Source organism: Cotesia typhae, unplaced genomic scaffold (genome assembly GCF_013202065.1).
Source record: "Cotesia typhae breed Kobodo isofemale line unplaced genomic scaffold, CoteBio_Ctyphae scaffold_13, whole genome shotgun sequence".
Lineage (NCBI taxonomy): Eukaryota > Metazoa > Arthropoda > Insecta > Hymenoptera > Braconidae > Cotesia > Cotesia typhae.
In genome coordinates, this window is record NW_027423774.1 from 3296365 (window position 1) to 3312625 (window position 16261).

At 34.7% G+C, this 16261-nt stretch overlaps 1 protein-coding gene across 1 annotated transcript; it reads right to left on the bottom strand.

Annotated features, from left to right (window-relative positions):
* Window positions 1–196: 196 nt before the first annotated feature.
* Window positions 197–14310, bottom strand: LOC141534435 (uncharacterized). The gene is made up of 17 exons (XM_074253783.1): window positions 14200–14310; window positions 13443–14057; window positions 13193–13290; window positions 12732–13098; window positions 10647–11875; window positions 8948–9439; window positions 8128–8557; window positions 7664–8025; window positions 7472–7586; window positions 6789–7363; window positions 4694–6719; window positions 4524–4544; window positions 4168–4404; window positions 2925–3046; window positions 2619–2844; window positions 1833–2050; window positions 197–1359 (listed from the first exon to the last, which is right to left on the bottom strand). The coding sequence occupies exons 15-17, from the start codon at window positions 2650–2652 to the stop codon at window positions 1258–1260; spliced, it is 354 nt and encodes a 117-aa protein (XP_074109884.1). The 5' UTR covers window positions 2653–2844; window positions 2925–3046; window positions 4168–4404; window positions 4524–4544; window positions 4694–6719; window positions 6789–7363; window positions 7472–7586; window positions 7664–8025; window positions 8128–8557; window positions 8948–9439; window positions 10647–11875; window positions 12732–13098; window positions 13193–13290; window positions 13443–14057; window positions 14200–14310; the 3' UTR covers window positions 197–1257.
* Between the last annotated feature and the right edge of the window lie 1951 nt (window positions 14311–16261).

Here is a 16261-nt window from a genome sequence, read left to right on the forward strand (position 1 = left end):
TCATACTCAACAAGACCAAGTTTATCGGATTTTTCTCCTGAAATATAAAACAAATTTCAATATTTGAATATTTTTAAAATACATATGATACTTACATGTAAATTTAACTGAATAATAATTATATTATAGAATCATATGTGATACAATAATAATGAAATTAACAAACATATTTTAGATTTTAGCGTCATCATCAACACCTGGAATGAAGAGGTGGAATACACATAGGTGAACTTTATCAGCAGCTCTTAGGAAAGTATGAAAGCGCATGAATAAGGCTTACACCCTCTTAGTCCACCGGAATTCACCCCTTAGCCTTAGACTGTAGGCGCCTAAATCTTCAGATCATGTTTTCCTCTTCCCTGTCAGGCGATACTTGCTGAAACTTTTATTATCCGCATTCCAGTAACCGCTAGACTTTAGCCGGTAATTAAATGTCCTTGGCGTTGGTATTATATAAAATATATTTATATATATGCACAGTATCCAGTGGTTGTAGATCATCCTGCTGGGGTTTCTAGTTACGTTGTTTGTTGTCAAAGGGTGAGTGCTTGGCATTTCCGGGTATCAGTGTGATTGGACGCTGGGGACCTCGCAGAAGACCCTCGGCTTCCTATTATACCAGGAGAAGACGAAGGATTGGAGCAAACTGGTAAATCTACGCAGGGCTGCTTTGGAATCTAGACTCTAGACTCTAACCTCTAGACGGCCGGAGGTTCACTGAGCACAACAGATTGTATATGTATAGCTTCGTGGATTTATATTCTCAATTAGGTCGAGCGGTTGTCTATGGATAAATTATTTTAAAGAGATTCGAGAAAGAGTGAAAAGTAAGAGACTTGAGAAAAGAAGAGTTGATGATAGGAGGGTAGAAGCTGCAAGAGCTTTTCACAAGATACTTTTTTTTTTCTACCCTTATTTTTATCTCAACTCTTTATAAGATTTTTTTTAAGAGATATCTGTTTTTAATTGCGCTCATTAAATATTTATTTTTATAAATATTTTTTTTTTGCAATGTGAAAATTAAAAAATGATGAAAGGTTTTTTTTATTGAAATTTAAAAGAAGAAATAGATGGTCTGAAGTTTTAGAAGAAATAATTTTTCCACTTGAAGAGACATTTGAATGTTCTATTAAAAATCAATGAATAAACTGGAGAATATTGTTTTGTGTGGGAGAAGTTTATAAAGCTTGATTATGCAAAATGGCCAGGAAAATGTAAATCCCGTTGGAGTTATTTCTGGAGCTTATGAGCGCCTAGTCATAAGGGAAATTCATCCTTCGGGCGTTTAATTTTTCCCATTTTCTCGATCCAGCATCCAATCCGCAGTCCACATAAACACCCACTCGAGCGCACACTCCTCTATTTAACAAATATACATATATATATATATATATATTATTTTATTATATGTATTAGGGTGTGCCAAAATGTAACTTCCTTGATGGACCTTCTAAAATTGGAATTTTCAGTTCCGCTTTTGAAATCAGCTGTATTTAGGCCTTTCCTAAGATATTTTGGGGTAAGACGATAAATTTGATTTTCATAGAATTTTTTAGCTGAAGCTTAGTTAGGGCACTTCCGCTGAAAATTCAAATTTTCGCCGGAAGTGCCCAATTAAACCTCCTGCTAAAAAATTCTATGAAAATAAAATCTATCGTCTTACCCCAAAATATCTTAGGAAAGGCCTAAACACAGCTGATTTCAAAAGCGGAACTGAAAATTCCAATTTTAAAAGATTGTTACATCAAGGAAGTTACATTTTGGCACACCCTAATACATATATACAGATAAAAGCGGTGTATTGTATACGAAGCTTGCGTATATACGGTTACCGTAGCACTGGGGATTACAGCTGGCACAGCTTCTGTCTGCCTGCTCGCCCGACCACTGTCTGACATTTTCGATTTGCGAGCAACAAGTTTTCCCGGGTCACATCCGATTTTGGTGGGGGTAAATGAGGGTAGTTGGGAAAATGCCGAGCATGCTTCTCGAAAGTTTGCTTTCCCAATAAAAAGACGCCGCAATTTTCCGTGGAATTTTGCATTTTCATCTGAAAAAAAAAAATTTTTTTTTATTGTTTAAATAATGGATAAGCTTTATAAAAAGTTTTATATTTATTGAAAATTCATCACCCATTTCTTCGGATCAATAAAAAATAATTTATCTTTATTTTTTTTTTTTTTTTTTTTTTAGAGTGAAAAATTTGTCGGGTTACTTTTTACTACTGTCAGTAGATTATAGTATATTTAGAGAAATGTCTGGGTGATAATATTATTCTAAAGAAGAATTTATATTTAAACGGCATGCACGAAATAATTTAAACCAACCGACATTAAATTTCACGGAAGCACAAAGGCATCACACAGTCATCAGAAAGTAACAGCAGAAGCACCAGAAAGATGTTGCTGATGCCATGAACCAGCCGCAGGATTTATGACCCAGCATATACATAGGTATGTATACTCTCAGACACATATATATAAGTATACATATAGATGTATGAACACTGAATATAGGGTTGAGTTGCGGGAAGGAAGAACGAACACGAGGAATTCTTGGAGGGCGGTTTGAAATCGTCAATAACCAGCTGGATGATGAAGAAAGGAGTAAACAAGTACCAGAAGAAGAGGACAGCTTTGCCTTGGGATACATGATAAAGCAAAAGATGAAAGACTGTGTTCTTGCAGGCCAAGGATAGTTTCTCGCTTTTGCTTCTGCTAGTACTGATTGCCGTGGTCGGGAGGATCAAAGCTACCGCATTCTTTCCAAGAACATTTCCTGATGGACTTGTTCCCACTCTGTTTCTGCACTTTGGGTAAATCAGCCATCGCTGGAGCCTTGGATCTAAAACATTAATGTTTACCAGGTATCAGGTGTGTAATTTTATAATCAGAGTTTTCAATTTATAGTATTGATGATATTACCTTTGATGCATTGTTTTAGGATTTATCGTTCGCTGAATAGAAGGTGGATGGTAAAAGGGTAATTAAGGGCGTGTGCTGACGACAAGTAATCGATACCCAATAATATTGAATAAAACCACACCCTGAAAAAAAAAAAAAAAAAAAAAAAAAAAAAAAAAAACATGACACACATTTTTGCACTTAGTCCCTTTTTTTGTGATGAATAATTTTCCGGTAAAGCAAAAAGTAAAATGAATGATGCCTGGAATAATGAAGTATGTATTATATCTGTATATATAAGCAATTAAAGTGCTAATAAATTTAAAAAGTAATTTTAGGTTGAAAAAGTTTTTACGACTAAAGAGCTGGTGGTTGTTTTTCAGCGGTTTTCATCGCATCGAGAAATCTTACCATCGTATATTGTATTCCTGCAGTAGGAAGTTACGATGAAGCACACGAGTTTCGTTTAATTTCGCAAGACCCTATAAAGGTTATATACCTTATACCTTATACCTAGTATAACAACCAAGTCCGGTTGGTGTACTGGCGTTGGAAAATATACGCCCTCGTAAAGCAGAAAGAGTATAAAGGTAAAGGAGCTGAGAGTTAGTATTGCTAGGGTGAAAGAGAAGTACGCCGTAGAATAAGAGAACTAAAGGGTGTCGCGTTCTATATATCTCTACCTATATTTTACACGACTACAGCGTTGATGGTGATGCTGGTGTGCAGGAATCGTGAGAGAAAAGTTTGTGAAAAATAAAAAGGTATAGGAATAAGAGAGATAAAAATTCTGGCTGAGCCAAAACAAAGGGAAGAGTGATCCAGAAATGGATGACGCGAAGGGCGGTGGGTAGTGAGGGAAAGATATAATAGAGGAAGAAAATACTGACAATACAATGCTCACACGGATCAGATCCTCCGGGGCTGTTACTCGAGGGCGGATCAATTCTCGATTCTTCAAAAAGAATATTTAATTCATTCTGATATTAAGCGATAAATTTGCTAACGCCTTTTTTTATTGATAACAGTATAAGCGAGCTTTAACTTCTTGATCAAGTTTAGATTAAAAAAATTTTAAGAATTGTAAAGTTGACGAGTTCTTCTTCAAGAAGAAGCTTTTAAGCTTTGAGTGAGCGAAAGGGGAGGATATGTATCTTTAATCTTTATAATCAAGCTTCAGTTCAAATCCTCACAACCCTTTTTTTTTTTTTTTTTGTAAAAACTTTCTCTCCCCTATATACTGCAATCTACAATAAATATATACCTCGAGTAAGAGTTTTATGTATCATCATTCCTTTTCTCGCGCGCAGACTCTTGAGATATCCCGGGGGATCGTATCTTCTGGAACAATTGTTAGCTACCTTGTACTCGACTCTTCTCTTCTCTTCTCCTTTGGCTTGTTCTTTGTATATATCTTATGCTTTTATATTTTTCTGGTATATATTATCCATAGGGATTTTTAAAACAAAAATCTCCTCACTTCAAACACCATCATTGTCTCCTGAAACAAAAAATGCTGATATATACACGGAAGTATACAGAGAGTCAAAAAACCAAAGCTACATATTCGATGAAAGATTAAAAGTGATAAAGATTATTTACAAATAAATATATACTAACACAGATGATAAGAGATTTTATCTTGATGAATAAATCACGAGGTCAGTGGAATTAATGGAAGAAAATTAAAGAAGAAAAATATATATATATATATATATATATATATATATATATATATATATATATATATATATATATATATATATATATATATATATAGTTAAAAATACCAAGTTTTAGAATCGCTTGGAAAAGTATAATGGAATAGAAAAGGGATCGTGACTATCCTTGAAATGTCAAAAGGTCGCTCCTGTTTCTGGTGCACGAGCAACCCCTGTAGCAGCATTCTCTTGAGGGTTGAAGAAGGCGGACGTCGCTTGGCAACGCGAGGGTGAGTGAGGGATAGTGTGTGCTTACTCAAGCTCTCACGTCCTTTCTGCCGAGTTTTCATCCGCAATGGATATATCACATACAGATTACTCTAGCCCAGTTTCCTAACTACTGCTTTATTTCCGACTGCTGTTGTTTCGACATCTTGACTTATTATTTAGATATACCTGTCAATTAAAAATACTTTAATAAATAAATTTATAATAATTAGAAATAAAAACATTTTTTATCCTACCGATCAGTTTTAGCAAAAAAATTATTTGTATATCATTAATATAATTTAACAGTTAAATAAATGAGTAAAACTAATTATAACTGATTAATACATTTTGTGTTTTCATTACACAATACTGGTACTTATAATTGGCAGGTAGTAGCAATAAAAAATAATTAAAGCATAGCCATATTTATATTTTTAATACACCAGAGAGTACAGATCGAAGCTGGATTGTCACCGCGTAATTTTTTTGATTTAATTAACGATCCATCAGCCAAAATGTGCGGTTATCATCTTGGGTGCCCATTTATATGATACGTAAGTTATTAAACATTACTTTCGAGTGGATACATAATTTACCGCGTTGAAAAGATGATACATTCGAGGCGATCATTTATGTACACATATAAGCAATAACTCCGTTATCTGGAGTGTAAGATCGTGGCAATAAATCTGGGGCTCGGGATAAAGGGATATGATGGTTAGCAGCTTGCGTACTCATTGGTGATGGGTTGCCTGCTGCCGCGTTATGCCCTTGATTGCCAATTACCCGATTACCACACGCCAGCGCTGCCAAAATTCCAGCAAACCTCCGCCGTTGAGTATACTATCAAGATGACCAGTTTCTGGGTAGAGAGCACAGAGCATCCAGTACAACAGAGTAGAGAACAGAGAGAAAGAAATGACTACGGTGATTCCAAGTAGCATATAGCATATAGCATACAGTATACAGCATACAGCATTTACAGCCACCAATTTTTGGGACGCACCTTGCTTTCTCGCCGGAAGCTTAATCATTCTCTCTTGCTCCGGCTTATTTACCAGCAGACTACTTTTAGTATGAGAAAAATAAGAATAATAATAAGAAGAAAGACCAAAAGAAGATGAAGAAGAAAAATAAGAAAAAGGGATGTGGTTTGGCTTGCCCTGGTCTGGACACATTTGCTCCCGTACCCATACCCAAGGCAGATGGTCGGCAGATGTCCAACCATCCTCCACTCTACTCTTGATTACGCGTAGTCGTGAAAGGTGCTTGGCTTCTTCTTATTCTTCTTTGTCTTTATCTTTGTCTTATATTCTTCTCACTGTTACTTTTACTACTTATACTACTACTACTACTACTGCTACTACTACAGCGCAAACATTAGCCGTTTCTTTATCTTGTTTCTCTGAGTATGCTCATTTCGTTACAAACGCATCAAGAACAAAACCAAGACGGTCATTGAACTAACATAGTTACTCTTGTAACAAAATATTATTCCTGTAAAATAATTAAAAATTTTTTATTACACATATACCCAATGAATATTAGCTTAACTAATGAGTTAGAAATGACTTAATGGATTTTTTTGATTATTATCATTATAATTATAATTTAAACCCATTATGCCAAGGTCGGGTGATATATATTTTACTGTAGTCTTCGTTATAGATGAGCTCCACTTGGCTCTTACTCTTGTTAGCGTATTCTCTGGCCGCATATTCTCGAGGTACGCAGCTAACCACGGTGATTATAGGCGTCTCACTGGCGACTTGGCGGCGTCCAACATAACATGAATACCTTCTCTAGACAGACGTTGACGCAGTACACAGGGTCGCACCTAACGAATAGATGAGAAGACACCCACCATCACCGAATAGTTTATAACCTACACACAAGTAAATTTATAAATATATGTATGCATAATAATATATTGTTAGCTAGTGTTAGTACTTACCACTACATTCTTACTTTAGCTTGAGCAGTTGTATAGTCTTCAGGCTGATGGTTTATTTTTAGAACACTGCTGTCGCCCGACGACGCCATCTTGCGTATTATACCCCGCTGTGAACCATTAAGGTTCAGGTTATTTTATACATACGTTGTACGTTCATTCGTACGTACAGAGTAGAGGTATTATACATATAGTAAGTAACTGCTGCAAGAACGCTGGACAACAAAAAAGTACAGCTCGACATCGACACACTTTTTTTTTCTTTTTTATTTTATTTTATTTAGCCCTCCGATAATGGCGACATGGGAAGAAATAGAGTGGATGCCTCGCTCTGCCAGTAGACGACAAAATACACAATTTCCGGCTGTTGGTTTTACTTTAGATAACTAAACCCAACACTTGCTGAATAAGACACTTAAATGTACGTAGATTTACTTTGGTGTAAGTAAATTCACACATGTATCTTGTGTAAAGGAGTGTCAGTAAGAGGAAGAACCAGAACCCATCCAGCATCCAGAATATATACTGCTTGTACTGCTGGTAGGATCGATCAAGCATCACTATGATTATATATACACCTAACGAATGTGAGAATACAAGTTTTTAGTACTATACTACTATACGAGAGTACAAAACGTAACAATATGCGTATGGTATGGATGATAATAATAATAAAAATAAAACACCTGCTTTATATTTTAAACTTCCGGCATTCCCGATTGTAACGTAGTTTTTGTTGGGCTGTAAGTAATTCCTTTTGGATTGTATTTTCCGGTGGGGTATATGTGTGCATTTAAATGCCTGCAAACAAGAAATAATATTAATTAATCTATTATTCTTTTAATAAATAAATAAATTACCAATTTTTTTTTTTTTACTTTTCAGAGTTAAACTGTTGAATTCTCTGGAATCGTTTACGAGTTTATGTGCGAGTAAAAATAATAGCTGTATTTAAAATGACTGTAAATAAAAATAATATTATTTTCCAAGAAGTTGGCCCACGGCATCACTAGAAATTCTCAGGTTAACCTCCACTCTACTCGCAAAAGTGACGAAACAAAGGCTGACAATTTACAGCCTACATGTATAATAGCTAAAATACAATAGAACTTATACCTGAGAAAATAATTTTAAACAATACAATAGCGGACTTAGTCCAAGATCTCTAGATCTTCTTTAGGGTCTACTACTAGGTAAAAGGACCGAGGAGACTAGACACTAGACAGAAGCAGCTGCGTACCTAGAAAAAGAGGATTACAGAGATAATAAAGGAAAATTTAAAGCCTAGCCCAGATTTTTTATCTTACAAACCTGTCTCAGGTATTTTCCGAAATTTACTCACCGACTTCGGAGTTTCTCTCAACAGTTAACGAAACTTTAACAATAATTCTCGAGTATCACACATGTTATCATTACAATAATCATCATTATTATCATCATCTTCATCTCATATTGCGTTATCTGTGTTATAGATCAAGACTCGTTGGACTTTGACAGTGTATCGTCGGTGTAAACGCTGGTTTGTGAAGCCTGTACCGTAAACCCAGCTACTATACAGGTTAGTATTGCAGCTCAACACAATCCAAGGCAAGAGGGCATTAAGAGAGTACATACAATACAGGTTGAGATATTATTAAAGCAGTATTAGTAATATAACGTGGTGTATTTGTCCCCACTTGGCAACTTCAAACCCGTCCCTGAACGAGTAGAGCTGAAAGCTGTACGGAGTTGAGAGCCTGTATGCCGAGTTTTGATCTTGCTGTTTGCTGTGACTTGAACAGAAAGAGATGATATATATATATATATATATATATATATATATATATATATATATATATAAAGAAATTTAAAAGTGTGTAAGAAACTCGTACGATATAACACTCTGGCACAGAGCAGACGCTCGGCGCCACGAGGAATCCCCACACACACACCTATCTTGATATATTGGCTCGTCACACTGAGTAGACGGCGGCAGAGTAAAGAGGACAGATAGAGACGAAGAGGATGATAGGATGATAGGAGGGCCAAGTGCCTACTCATCGTAGGAAATATCATCGAAAGTGAGACAAAGACTCTTGGTGAGAAGATAAAACGATAAGAAAAACCCACACATCTAAAAAAATATAATAATAATAATAATAAAAAGGCGAGTCTATACTTACAACCACACCAGGAACACCATATCAGCTTGCGTAAGATAGTGTAGGATCTGGAGAAACGCCTTTACTCTCAACTGATGTTCCTTCATTCGGTTACCGTCTACATCCAGCATGTCTTCCATTAGCTTGTAGTAGTAACTATACTACAAGATTGTGGATATAGTAGTAGTAGTAGTGGTGGTGGTGGTTGTTATATCTATCCTTGTCGTTTTATTACGCCCCGATGGACCGGAGACCCCAGAGACCCGGCGCCACCATGGAATCCCCTACTGAGGTCTTCCAATTGAGGTTGTTCACTCAGCTTATTCAGACCGGCCGTGGTATCAGCTTCACTACTAGCCAACGCTCACCAACAACCTCGGGCTCTACTCTGTAGGATACGTATATATGTAACCTACTCTTCGTAAATGCGATCTCCAATTCCTCAATTAATACTCGATCCATGGTCCGTGTATCATTATACCATGGATATATTTTTTTGTCATTTTTTTATCCCTGTAAATTAAAGTAGAAAAAAATTCATAAATAAATAATAAACAGGTAAATTTATTTTTTATACAGAGCATTAAAATATTTTGAGAAAACAAGTGCCTCGACTCTCGTACCCTGAAGAGTATTATAATCACAAACTGACTAAATGTCCTAGAGGATTGCTTCTTTGGAACTCCCGTGACAGCCAACCGGTTTACCTGGACGAGTCGATTACAAGCTATTCCGAAAGGTTCTCGGCAACGCTAATGTAGTTATAATTTTGGGAGCTTCTATAAAACTCTAACGAGACACATAATTAGGACTGCGAGAAGAAAAATACGGCTTTTAATTTTATTTATCCGGTGACTCAATAAGTATGAAAAAATAATATTAAATCAGAGAAATTCAACAAAGTTTGATTTTTTATTTGTAGAAAAAAAAAAAAAATTCAAGATCAAAAATGTATAAAGAAAGACAAGTAAAATTTAAAGCAGAGAATGTAAAGTTAATAGTGAATGGAGTAGGCTTGTATGGAACAAAATGACACGTAGGTGGAGAATATGTCGAGGAAAACATGGAGTCGGAAGAAATAAATAAAATAAATATCCCGTGGAACAAAAATATGCGTACAGATATATATGTACTTGGATGTTATTGCGAATAAGTTGTGAAGTAAGCCTAACAAACTTGTTATAACAGCCCTGTCCTGGGTGGCTGTCTGGTACATAAGCATGGCAGATTATCTATTTGTGTGTCCCGGGAGAAACAAAAATAGTACAGCAAATTCTACTCCATAGTGTAGTGTACACGAGAAATAATCGAGAGGGCTTCCCCAAACCCCAAGACAGGCATCGCACCAACTAAACCGCTAAACCGGCATCATGCCAGTATAAGCCGAGAAAGAGAGTCCCACTAGAGGCTGTCTTCGTTCTGTGGCCTCTAGTGCGTTTTACCTCACTCTTGGTACCGTCTTCCTCCAATCCCTTACATTATAATTATTATTATTATTATCATCATCATCATCATCAACTGCCTTATTCAACCTCGTCTCAGCACTACACCGTAGTGGATGGTGGAAGCGGCCTCCAACTACGACCTTCCCTCACTACACGCAAAGACGCGGGGCTTTTCATCATATATACATACGTATAAATTATTTTATTTTATTTTATTTAGTTTTTTATTCCTTTCTTTAAAACTCTCTCTCTGGTTTATTTCAGCGTACACTCACCAACTGCAAAAGAAGATTTGCTGGACGGAGTGGTACTTGGTGGCTATTTCTGACGCCCAAGTCTTGGCCATTGCTGCTCTACTGTTGCCTGAATTATTCCCAGTACTTTGTTTTGTACGTCGTACATTCTACTGCTTTAATTGCGCTTATTACTCTGAGCAATTATAACGCCGCTGAATGAGAATATAATGTAGCTGAAATTCTCCTCTGATTTTTCAACTTGAATTTCATAAATTTTTTAGTATAATTTTAATTTCTAGTGGATTTAAAAAATTAAAAAACTCTACTTTAGCTTGATTAAAATTAAAATCAAATTATTTTACGATAAAATTAGCTCCAATTTCTCTTCCAACTTTAAGAATAAAAATATTGGAATATCTGAAACAAGAATACGAGTTAAAATGACAATATAAACATATAAATAGAGTTCTATTAGTGCCAGTACAAGTTATCTATGTACTGATTAATTGGACAAAAATAATAACATATACTTATTATTTATACATATAATATTTGATGCATGGTTGGCGTATAGATGGAGGAATTCCTCGTCGTCGGGTTAGTCGTTATCGTAACATTAGCTGTCTATTCGATGTAGTGTGTAGCTGTTTGCCAGTAACAGCAACAACTATAGCTAAATCTATAGTACATAATATACTTAAATATATAAATACATAGACACGAGGTGAGCATAAACCTGTGTGTTATTGCGTGGGTCGTTTCACATGCCAATACACCGAGACAAAAGTACACGAGCTGGGTACAAGTATAAGTAGGAGAGTACTGTATTCGATAATAGTAGCTTCAGTAGTAGTAGTGGATTATGGTAGGAGACTCTTGGCGTCAGTTTGTCGGGGCTCTCTGATCCCTCCTTCCTTATTCCATTCCTTAACACACGCATACTAATGTAATTACGACTTACACAATCCATACCAGCGTTTATACATAGAATATGTGCTTGATGGCATCAGCGGATGGCAAGAGTAAGAGCGAGCTTGACTGTTGGCTCTTGATGAGTTGTCCTCTTTATCTTTATTTAATTTCTCTCATTCGTGCATATTTTTATTTAATGATACATGTATGACCGCTCCACTCTTAGATTCGCTCAGACCGATCTCTCCGTCTCTAGAATACTCCTCCGTGATGTAACAGCTCGATGAATTTTTAAAACCGTTAATCTTACTTAACTCTTCAGTCATTGATTTTATTTACTCTTGACTTTAAATGCACTTTAGAGAACAAATTAAGAAAATTACTCTCTAAAATCTATAAAATCATTTTCATTTTTAATAATTATCCTGAAATTAAAAGACGTTTTCAATTTTTATCCACAGAAAAAAAATTTCTTGAACCAAAAAAATTGTAAGGAAGACCGAAGTTATTTTGGAGCAAGATGAAATTTTCTTGGCTTAAAAAATTTAACTTCGTTCAAGAAATTTTCAAACATCTACTAATTTCAGTATCATAATTAATAAAAATAACCAAAAATATTTTTAATTAAAATATATCCTCACAAACATTTAATAAATTAAATATACTTAAAAAATTAAACGATTTTAACGCTCCAAATTTTTCACAGTAGACTGCCTTGAAGGGTCGAGTAATATATAGCCGTAATTATAATAACAATAATCCACCTTCATTGGCAAACTGTTGCGGATTCGCGTCAAGTTTATTGCGCAAATATATGTAGATGTAAAATATAGTAAACGCATGTCTTCATATATATACAAGAATAAATGGTGTAGGTCTCCCACGCAATCCAATTACGTTCGTGTTGGAGAAAATAAATCTATTTAGTGTCGGAATGTCTTGAAGACTTATTCGTGTCTATGTCTATACAGATGTATATATGTATATATCTATTTGATACATTTGAGGAATTCAAACAACAGACCACTTGTGGGTTATGAATTTAATAATATACGTGCATGGTGCGGTAACGTCGACCACGCTCTAATTAGTAATGCGATCAACGCTTCGATGCCCGATAGAAACTAATTGCAAGATAATTATTTGCCATATGAGCAACATCATATTGGTACAAGAATTATTATATTAAAAATTAATGGTGGTGATACATACATGAATTATTTTTCCAGATAATAATAATTATTAGCTGGAGCTGGAGCTGGGTGTGTTTGCTGTGTGCTGAGGTTTGATGATCAAAGTGACCAGGAGGTAGTACGGTCTTGAGACGGAAAAAATACGTGATTTCCGGATGAATAAATAAACGCTGCATCGCCGTGATGATAGTCAGCGAGGGAGTAGATATAATATAGATGTCGACGTATGTATTATATATGTAGAAGCAACACCATGTTTCTGGTGGATCCATACATTCTACACTCTGTGTACATATATCGGTACCGGTACATTGACCTACCTTTGAACGTATTCACGCGTGAGTGAGTTACTGCGTCTGTTTACTATCTACACCATCACTGTTAGCCTATCAATATACATAGATGTGTATTATATATTTATATTATGTGTACATATATAATATTGTATGACATAGGAGGAGAAAATGTGGGAGCGCTTACCGTAAAAGGATTCCCGATCGTGCATACTGTTTACTGTAGACTAGCCATCGACATCGCCACTTTACCAACTATCATAATCACGAATGAACAGCTACTGTCTGCAAATATAAAAAGACCTCTACTTAAATTTATCCCGCATCAGCTACAAGTAGCATATAAGTAGACGAACTAGTTATATTAATAATAATAATAACTAGTTAATTGAATAATTAAATAAGTATTCTATAAATGAGATTGGTAAATTTTTTACCTGTTTGTCTGTTGTTAGTTCATTTGGATCCTCCTGATGGGCGTAATACCCGTAATAAATGAGTCACGAGGGCATTCGTTTTGTATAACAGGTGAATATGCCGTGATTCCACGCAATTATGATGGTATTATTGATAAGTTATTATTACTGTTATTATTATTATTATATGTTAGGCTTCTGAGTAGCGATCAGTGTCACGCTATTATAGTGCGCTCATCGAAATCCAGGTTTATACAGCTTCAGAATAAATTTCACTATTATTTTTTTTTTTTTGAGGTTATGAATTCTGTAGTTCTGTATGATGACAATTGATTTAGCAGATATTTGACAATTTTGAGAGTTTTTGTAACAAACAAATTATGGCAAAAAAAAATTGACATCTAGAAATTGTAAAAAATATAAAATGCAATTTTTTAAAATAATAATTAAGTTAGAGAAAAGCTTAAATAAAAAGAGAAACTGAATAGTTGAGGTAATTCTAGGTACAATTAAGTGATGGGTTAATCGGCTACTGTAGTCCTGATTCCTCGAACATTTAGACATCATTTGAACAGATGTTGGTTAGGTTAAACGTCACCCACTTGACAATCACCCGGAATGATTCTGATGAATTTGCTGTTGATGAGTAAATGTGTATTGTTTAATAAATAAATAAATAAATAAATACATATATTTGTGTTATTCAATAAAAAATATGTGACAGAAATATATAAGAGAATATTCGAGTATGTACAAGGAAATGCGCTATTATACTCACGTAAATAAAAACTTGGATATGTGCAGCCAAACGACCTTGTTGATGCTGCACCATCGTATGAATGAACGTCAAGGTAAATCAAATAAATCAAGGATTACATGTTGTAAGTCGATCATTTTCATTTCTTCAGATCGAATATTTTTGATCTATAAAAAAAATTTTTTAAATATTTTTCATTTATATAATACGATACTAAAATTAGCAGTTTGACAATTTATAAAAAAATATTCTTAAAAAATTGCATTTATCATTTTTCAAATTATCTGCATGTCAATTTTTTTTTTTATAATTTTTTTGCCATAATATATTTATTAAAATAATTCTTAAAATTATCAAAAATCTGCTAAATTAATTTTCATATTTAATTTTTAATTCAATTTCCTGCCACCAGAGACATCTTGAACTTGCAGAATTTGCAGATTGAACGATTATGAAAAGTTTCTTTTGAATTATAATAACTACTTAGTTACATGTGTGTAAATAAAATGTATACAGTGTATGATGTGTGTAATAATCGCGTGCGAATAAGAGAGTTCCAAGAAAGTAGTAGATAAGTGACGCCTCTTTCCTCTCGTGCTTTAACGTGAAACGGGAATCGCATTTATCCTCTCCGGCAATTAAATTTATAGAAGCAGAAACACATAAGCTGATGTGTATGTAATGTATATATACTTATAAGTATGATGTGGATTGTGAATCAAGATTATGGTGTTTTCTTTAAAAAAAATAACAGCAGCTATAAATATGGGCACATTGTAATTAATAACATTATAAACATTATTATCATCAGTATACATCAATTTAATATAATTATTTCCGTATTTGTAATTAATATTTATTATTTATTGCAGGTATTGTCATGAATTCCATTTGATGTGTTTATAAAAGCTGAAATACATATATGACGGCATCACCTACGCAATTAATCCAGGTAAGACTTTTGTCTGAACTTAAAATAGAGATATTAACTTAAGGATGTGATGATGATGGTAATGCATATGTGTAAGTAATGCTCAACAGTATTATATGCAACGTTGATGCAACAGTACTTATGAGACTCTATTACGTTATAAACTGCAATGTGCAATGTGTGGAGTATAGCGATGTAGATGCATCTATCCTGTACATATATTCCAATAACAACTCAACAGAGGAAGCGCATGCGTAAGACATGAATAATGTGTACGACACTTGCATAACTTTTGCCGTATCAGGTCACGTGATTACTTGACTGACAATAAGAACAAAAAGAAGAAGAAGAAGAAGAAGAAGACTAGTAAATATATAAGAAAGGCTAATAAATATAAGTTTAAGATATGACATGGACATGACAAAGAGGATCAACTTGTTGTTTTGTTTTCACATTTATTATTGTTTTTATTTTTATTAATCATAACCATACACGGAAAAAAAAAATGACACTGGATATCATCTCAGATTATACTCAGTGATATCTGTAGTGAAAAATTTTTTTCAGATAGTAGCTAGTATAATCCAGATTATACTGGGTGATATCTGGATTATACTCAGTATAATCTGGGATGATATCCAGTGTCATCTTGTTCTTTCCGTGTACGTTGATGCTGAGTGTGTTTGTCTTCCATGTAAATGTATAAATATGTACATGTTTGCGTTTATTTTTTTGGAGAACAGTAAAAGAGGGAAAGGAAAAGGGTTAGGTGGTTAGGTCGGATGACGAGAAAAAAAATGAGGTAGACAGAGCAACACATGGACGGTGAGGAATGAGAGCCGATGGTAAATAGCCATGGGGAAAGAAGAGTTTGTTACATAAATTCGAGGAATCGGTGGCTTGGAAAGTACAAAAGAATAAAGTAAAGGGACTGACGAGAAAAGGGTGAAGAACCAGCAACCAGCGAGAAAAAGAACCAAATGAAGGAGGAGAAGAAGAAGAAGAAGAAGATGATGTTGAAGGATAATGTAGGTACTGGGTATAGAGACGATCAGTTTTATTTGAGAGCAACAGAGCAAGCAGAGAGTGAGTTTTTAAAAAATAAAATAAAGATCGTTGGCCTCGAGGAGGTTGAGATCCAGCACGACGCCT